This window comes from Prunus mume, linkage group LG8, assembly GCF_029339155.1.
Source record: "Prunus mume cultivar Tortuosa linkage group LG8, ASM2933915v1, whole genome shotgun sequence".
NCBI lineage: Eukaryota > Viridiplantae > Streptophyta > Magnoliopsida > Rosales > Rosaceae > Prunus > Prunus mume.
Window position 1 is genome coordinate 14,613,052 of NC_142705.1, and position 7,807 is coordinate 14,620,858.

A 7,807-nucleotide genomic window follows, 5' to 3' on the forward strand; every position below is an offset into this window, starting at 1 on the left:
GGTCAAGGTCTAAAGTGTGTAAAGATTGTTACGTTTTGTCTAAGTGTCGTAAAATTTACCCATCGTCACCTAAGTACCCATTTCAGTAGTATCTTGATTCACCAAAGCTAACTCTCATGCCAAGCCTATGCAACATTATTGCACCATCTACAACTCTTCGTCAAGTTACCAGAAACATCAGCACAAAACACACAGCCGCTTGAAGAAGAACAAAGTACTCCCCTGGGACGTGCTTCTCTCTTGAGATACTTTGGGCCCAGTTCTCGCTAACTCAGAAAAAGGGGCAACGAAGGCTTGATTCATCACTTTATGGTGGTCCAAGAATCAATAAGCCCAGATGAGCCTTCCGACGGAAAAATACCCCAATAGATGTTAACAACTTTTACCTCTCTGTGATCATGTTGAATTCGTATTAAAGCACGGGACATAAAGCCAATGGCTAATTAATTTAGAAAAGTGGAAAGTTTGCTAGGTTAGAATAAGGGTAAATCATGAAAAATCTTATTAAAGTATTGTTTCTCTCTCATAATAATGTCATCAAATAAATAAAAACCCATAGACATGTGTCAACTTTTGAGAGAGGTGGTGAGGGTACACCTAGGGTGGTGAGCAAAAATGCACCCAATTTTTTTAGACCGCAAATAATAATTTCCTAAAATTAGTATAATATTTTTATTTCAAGATTTTCTCTACCGCCTACCCTTGTCTTGCTCTTATTCCTCTACGAATATCTTCATTGTCCAAGCCCAAGCCCAAGCCCAAACCAACAAGAAGTTATGACAATTTTCATTTTCAAGTCCAGTCTCTACTTTCCTACCTAAATATCCTTATGGATTTTCTTTTTTGGTCGAAAATATCCATGGATTGAGAATGAAACCAGCAAGATCTTCACATGCCACGTCCCAACAGTACAAAGTTGTTTCCTTGAAGTTTAGTTCACTATATCAATAACCTAACCAAAAGATTTGATATGGGGTTAATGGGATCCATCTTACCAATTTAATAAATAAATAAATAACAGAGTTAGCGTTCATAAGTGCTATTTGATTTAGCTTCGATTGCATATCGATTCATTGTACCTACATTTTTCAAACTTCAGATTGCATACAAACCATAGTATGAAATATCAAGGATATTTCGGTTTTTTTGAATCACGGATATTTCAGAACATATTCATATACATATCGTATAAATATCGACAATATCGACGATAATATCGGAAAATATCGATGTCGATAATTTCCAAAAAAAAAAAAAAGGAAAAAAAAAAAGGAAAAAAAAGGGAGAAAAAAACACAAAGGGGATTTGAACCACTCCTATTTTACTCCTCCAACACCTTAACCACTATATCACTTATGTTTTTGTGATAATATGCTAAAATATTTATATTCATATTGTTTTGTTTTGAATTCTTTTTGCAAGAATCAAATTTTTCACATGAGAATGAATCTTTGACATTTCCTTTAGGTGGCATGTTAATAATTACATGCAAAACAATTTTGGAGATTCATCATTTGATGACCACTCTTCACAATACACTTACTCTACACAGAGATGATGAAGATAGTGAAAAATCTGAACCTCATAGGAACTCTATGTGGTACTAAGTCACTCATATATCTTATCATGCAATGTATACAGTGTAAAATATTGTAGTAAATCTTATATATAAATTATTATGGTGTGTTTAATCTTTTTTCATTAATTACTACATATTTTCTACACTCATAGTGTTTGCCAACGCACTATATAATCAACTTAAATAAGTTAAATCCATCATGCAATGCATTTCCTTCTAATTTTTTGTGATAAACTAATAGATAATTGACTAAATAAACATCCTCCAGAGTTTCAATAAAAATTTCCAAGTTTTTCTTACAGCTTCCGTGGTTTTTATTCAATTTTTATCGATATCAATAATATCCCGATATTTCCGTCAAAATTTCTGTGTTTTTGGACTACCGATATTTCCAATATCATCGATATTTTAGACCTTGATACAAACACAAGAATGGACACAAATATGAACCATCCAAACCAAATTTGGATACTTTGATAACTCTTATCAAATATGAACCAAGTTTTCTCAATACAACAGAAATAAAATTGAGATCACTGATACAGGTGAGTCAATATGATACAAGGGGACCGCACATATACAAGTCTATCGATCGAAACGTTAAAGAAACAAAAGTTAAAATTAAAGAGTGTCTTCATGGAAAAGTAAGACGTTTTATGAAAGCGGATTAGCTTCTGGGACATCATCAAGGATGAAAGGGCCTAACTTACCCGTCCTAAATAAGGTAAGGAATTTCTTTGATACCATCAAGCGAGCTTCAGACCCCTTATTGGGTATCTTTAGTGCCTTCTGCAGTGCTTCAAACTGCTGTTCTATAAGTACCTCCAAGTCACTCTCGTCTTCCATGTTGCCATTGAATTCTGACAGAGTCGAATACAGAGCACGCTGCACTTCAGTTACAAGATCCTGAAAAGCAACGTGAACAATACTAGTATTTTAAAAAGCATACAAACATAACAAATAATGGCCAAGTCACCAAGGATACTTATCTAAGCTGCACTTCAAAGTATCAAAGAACTAAAAGTTAATTGCAAAGTCACAGATTACACATGTGGACGGAAAATTAAAATGGCTACTGTGAGAGTAGTAGTGGTTAGTGAACAAATAAATTAAAACATATTCTCAAGACTTAAATACATGCTCCAGATACAGAACCTAAAATTACAAATTTAAAAGAAATCTCTTTGCTAATTATCACAAAGATAAGTAGTGAAATTGGATCTTATCATATCGTTGTTAGCAAACCGTTTACTTCAACCAACAATTTATTTCTCAATGACTGTCAAATATCTTTAGTACATAAAATCTAATCTTCACTTTCCCTTTGGAAGATCAATGATGGGTTACTCATTATTTGCTGTAATCTAAAATAAGCTTTCTCCAAGTCAAAGCATAGTCTTAGTGAAATTGTTAAAAGGAAAAAGAAAAAAACAAAAACTCATTATTATTTTCAGAAATCATATTAACTTCTCCTGTTACCGTTGAGAGTGAGTAAGCATCAGAGGTTTGAAATAATCAGCAGTAAAAGTTGGAGTATAATCAAGCATTGTGGTGCATAAAGAAAAATACAAACACGCATATGGTAATTTCCATTACCTCAACGTACAGCACATGAGACTTAGTTGGCAGCTTCCTCCTACTAGGTCGAAGATTTTTAAGACTGTAGTCAACTTTTTCCTCTGCTTCATATTGAATCCCTTCCATTCTCCTATTATTTGAGTTCTTCCAGTGAAAAGGTGTCCCTCGTGTATTTAAAACTGCAAGCAAGTATTGAGCAATTCGATCCTCCCCTACAACCGAATCCTTAATAGATCCTGCACGATGAGGTTCAGTGAGATGCAGTACACTGACAAAAGTAACAAACATTTCCACCAAGTTTAATGATTCATCCCTATTTAAGATGTACGTGACAAATTTTCTTTTTTCAAATGGAAGTTGGAATGCCAAAATTTGATAGTAAGCTAATCAGAATTCATTAAACATGGATCTTAAACTACACAGAGAGGCGGTCTGACCCTATCCTTAAATTTCCTAAATACTGGACCGTTCTCCATTGAAGCCAACAGCTAAAAGCCATTAAGCTATTAAAGTACGAATTCGATTAATACAATGACAAGTGTACAACCAAGCCTATAAGGAATCTGAACAGAGAATAAAGGAAATTGCCAACAAAGTTGAAACAGACAATTTTCAAAAGAGAGATATTAAGGTGATTACCAAGCCAACAAAGTTGAAACAGCATGTAATAAAGTTGCATACATATAAAGGACTACAATTCCTAGAGAAACTTTCTAAGTCATGCCATTCCAACAAATGTAAGCCTAAAAAATTCAAAACACCTTTCAAATGCCACAGTAATAAGAAATTCCAGAGAATTTATCTGAGAAAGGACAAACCTGCAAGAGCTAGCTTTAATCCTGTCTCTATGTCCGGGATACTTGGAACCAACACACCTGGAGTGTCAAGAACATATATGCTAGGCTGATGAGCAATCTGCACATAAGCAATTCAAAAAAGTTAGGGAAAAAGGAAGACGATTTTCCATCATCAAATTGGCGAGATGAAGGAAACAGAGGAATAGAGAACTATAAAAGAAGTATTAGAAGACAAAAGAAACAAACACTAAGAACTAGATAGATTAATTTTTCGTTTTCAAGATGAGAAGGGTCAAAAAGCCTTTTTTTTTTTAAAGTATCTTATTCACCGCTAGTCTGTATTTTCAGTTCAGCATATAATGAATAGGAAAAAAAAAATCAATAAGAAAAATGACTTAACCTTGAATCCAGCAATGTCTTGAGTAACACCAGGTAATGGGCCCACTGTAGCTCGCTTCATCTTACCCTGCACTATGAAAGAAACTCAAACACTGTCATTCCTCAATGTGTATTGCCTGAACTCCATGGATATTAATAATTGAAACACATTTCCACCAATATAGGATTCACAACAACATCCTCCAACATGAAGAACTAACCGGGAAAGCGAGAAGACGCAATCCGATGAATATTATTGATTAGAGCTGATTTCCCAACATTAGGAACGCCAACCACCATAACAAGCAGAGTAGGTTCCCTCGAAATGGCTTCCTTCAGTTTATACTCCACCAGCTCGAGAAGCTTTGATAAACCAGTGCACATTTCAGGGTTTTGAACCCAAAATAAGAAATATCAAATTGGAAGGCAAAAACAAATACCTTTGAAACAGAGCTCTTGCTGTGTGCATTCATGGGAAGGCAATCTTGATTGGACGATTCGAAGTACCGGGTCCATTTCTACAACAATTAAACCAATAAAAACTTCAACTTCAACAAAGAAAATGATAAATACAACTACAAAAAACAATAAATTATCTCAACATTACTTGCATGATATTGGGGTTGGCGAGGTCCTTCTTGTTGAGGGCAATTAGGGAACGTTTGGAGCGGAGCTGGGGCTGAAGGTCTTGGTTGGCGGAGGACAATGGAATGCGAGCGTCACGGACCTCAATGACGAAGTCGGCGAGCTTGAGCCGGTCGCGGATTGCGCGCGTGGCTGCAGCCATGTGGCCAGGGAACCAATTTATGGCTCCACCTCCGGCGTTGAACCCCATTTCTCCCAACCCCATCATCCCCTTCTTCACCAATTTCTTTAACCCTAACCCCATTTCTCACTCTGCTGCAACAAGCCCTGAACTCAGGGAGGCTTAGGGTTTAAGCCTGGTTTCCAAAAGGTTTCCTCTCCCGAATTGAGTTTTCATAAAAATAGCCAAATTTTACCCCACCATCATAAATGTCAATTTTTATAAAAACGTTTAAAAATAGTCAAAAACTCACCTAAACAGACTTAAATATCCTCAGAAATAAGTGTTTCCTCTTTGTATGGTGCAATGGCAATATTTATAATTTATTTATTTGAGCAATTATTTTCTTGTAGAAATTGGAGCAAATAAGCTATGTTGATTCGTACTCTTTTTTTTTTTTTTTTTTTTTGGACATGAAATAAAAATTATACATCCAGTAATTCAAGAAAATTTGATTTCATTTCTAAGCATATGATTCGATGATGCCAAAGAGCCATGTTCTCCACATGCGCTTTCAAGTGTCAATTGAAGAAGATAGCACCCAACAACCATAGCAAATTGAAAGTAGACAACTTTTGTTTTTTCTTTAGGGTAAACTACAGTAAATCCCCCAACTTATAGGGCATTTGAGTCTATTTAAGTGAATTTTTGGCTATTTTTAAAAGTTTTAAAAAAAAATTGACATTTATGAAAGTGATGGGTTAGTTTTTGCTATTTTTGATAAAAACTCTCCCGAGTTTGGGTGTCATTTTAAATTTCTCTTATTATTATTATTTTAGGCTAAAAGTCATTTTTTGTCCATATAGTTCATCTCTTTTACCATTAAACTCTCTGGAGTCTAAATTTCAAGCAATTCAAGGACAGTTCTAAATTTATGCCAAATTAAGAGAGGCATTTGGCCAACCTTGCAGCCCTCCCACCATCACAGCCACCCTATCAGCCCCTATGTTGCTTTTCTTATGCTTTCAAGTCTCAAAGTCCATTACCTCCAATCTTGAATAAACAATTGTGTGACTTTTAGTCTTAAACTCTTGCTTTTGTTTTCGGAAATTTGGGTTCATGAGGAGAGGTTTTGGGCAATGCATGGGATTAGGTTTGGAGTTTGATAAAAGTGAGTGAAAAGGTGGATGTGGAGGGAAGGGAGCATAATGTTGGGTCGAGAGGGGAGGAGGGATGAGATCAGGTGGTTGGGGAGAGGTTGTAAGATTGGACCAAAATACCCCTCTCAATTTCACAGAAATTGAGGATTATCCTTGAATGACTTGGAATTCAAACTACAGAGAAAAAATTGATCAAATTGAAACTACAGGGATTTTAGCGGTAAAAGTGATAAACTGCAGGGACCAAAAGTGACTCTTTGCCTTTTTTTAAAAAAAAAAAAATACTGGTGAATTTCCTACACACACTATCAAAGTCATTTTATACTCAGTTAGTCAAGGTACTTCAATTATGTTTAATTATTTTTTTAGCTTATTGTATGTGATAAGTTGTTCATTTGTGACTTTTTTTTTTTAATGTCAAGTACTAATATTTTCTTATTAAAAGAAGTATTAATATTTTGTATGTTGAAATAATAAAGAGTTTTTATTGAATATCACTGTTTGATTTAAAAAAAATAAAGATAATAAAGATTTCTTTTAACACATTAAGGGCTCGTTTGGGAGTGATAGGCCAGAATCACTTTTGAGAAGAAGTACATCCTATGCGCTTCTCCAAAAAGTTCACTTTTAGTGATTTTAAGTGATTTTGGGGAGAAACACATTTCATGTGCTTCTTCATAAAATTACTTAAAACCATTTAAAGTAATTATTTTAATAAGTGATTCTCCATAAAAGTGATTATTGATCTCTCTATAATCACTCCCAAACTAGCACTAAATATATAAATTTATGTGTAGGTGGAGTACATGTGACACAAACTAAATAGACAAGGTCAGATAGGGAAGACAAGAAGAGAAAGTAGGCATTCCTTGAATTTGAAAGCTATAGCAAAAACTTTGAGCTTTTCTTGAAATGTTGAACCCTATGTGTTAATTGACTTTGTTGATATAGTCACTTGTGGGGAATCAATTCATGCGTTTTTTGAAAAGATCTTTGGTCCCTAAAACTAAGAACGAAGATGACTGTTAGGTTTTAGGATACCGGTGTGGTGGGAGCCAAAGAGCATAGGCCTAAGCGAGTTTGACTTTATAAGGAGAAAAATAGAGTTTCTTAGCTCAAGGAACAATTATCTTCTCCAAAAAGAGGGGCAGGTTTATATTCAGCTTTTTGAAGGCTGGTTTATCGTTGTGCGGAGTTACGAATTAAAAGATGATTGTGGATGTGATGATCCGTTAATGTGCCCATCAAGTCAATTAGTCGTTTGACTAGGGATGTGTGAGATACATACCCAAAGTAAGTGAGTGCGATCTCCTTAATTATTGCTGTTGTAGTTATTAAGGAAATCCCAAAAATTTGGGCTAATCTTTTAGAGGCATGTAGCCTAAGGAAAGTCATGCTGGGCTTAGAGCTTCACGCCTTCGCTAGCCTAACCTAAGGTCATATAGGCATTTTCGGCTCATGATGGATTGGCTTCCTCATGAGTTTTGTTTGACAAGAGACCTTCGCCTCAAGCGAAGCCCACGCTTTTCTTGTTTTTGTTTTTTTGTAGTACAAGCGATAGTCTAAACTA

The 7,807-nt window shown here is 35.2% G+C and overlaps 1 protein-coding gene across 2 annotated transcripts; it reads right to left on the minus strand.

Annotated features, from left to right (window-relative positions):
* Positions 1–2,024: 2,024 nt before the first annotated feature.
* On the minus strand, positions 2,025–5,314 carry LOC148914803 (P-loop containing nucleoside triphosphate hydrolases superfamily protein). 2 transcript variants are annotated; one of them, XM_089042122.1, is made up of 7 exons: positions 4,940–5,314; positions 4,773–4,850; positions 4,554–4,695; positions 4,355–4,425; positions 3,976–4,072; positions 3,176–3,393; positions 2,025–2,485 (listed from the first exon to the last, which is right to left on the minus strand). In XM_089042122.1, exons 1-7 carry the CDS (start codon positions 5,219–5,221, stop codon positions 2,234–2,236), a joined length of 1,140 nt encoding a protein of 379 aa, XP_088898248.1. In that variant the 5' UTR covers positions 5,222–5,314; the 3' UTR covers positions 2,025–2,233. The 2 variants fall into 2 exon arrangements, with proteins under 2 accessions (XP_088898248.1, XP_088898249.1); XM_089042123.1 differs by lacking the exon at positions 4,554–4,695 and having other exon boundaries at positions 4,355–4,420; positions 4,940–5,313.
* Between the last annotated feature and the right edge of the window lie 2,493 nt (positions 5,315–7,807).

What these genes read in the sequence shown, in the direction of transcription:
- LOC148914803 (XM_089042122.1), bottom strand. Translation starts at nt 5,221, where the DNA reads ATGGGGTTAGGGTTAAAGAAATTGGTGAAGAAGGGGATGATGGGGTTG. An exon ending in CCAACCCCAATATCATGCAA is followed by an intron (nt 4,851 to 4,939) that starts GTAATGTTGAGA and finishes TAATTGTTGTAG; the next exon opens with AAATGGACCCGGTACTTCGA. An exon ending in GCAAGAGCTCTGTTTCAAAG is followed by an intron (nt 4,696 to 4,772) that starts GTATTTGTTTTT and finishes GGTTTATCAAAG; the next exon opens with CTTCTCGAGCTGGTGGAGTA.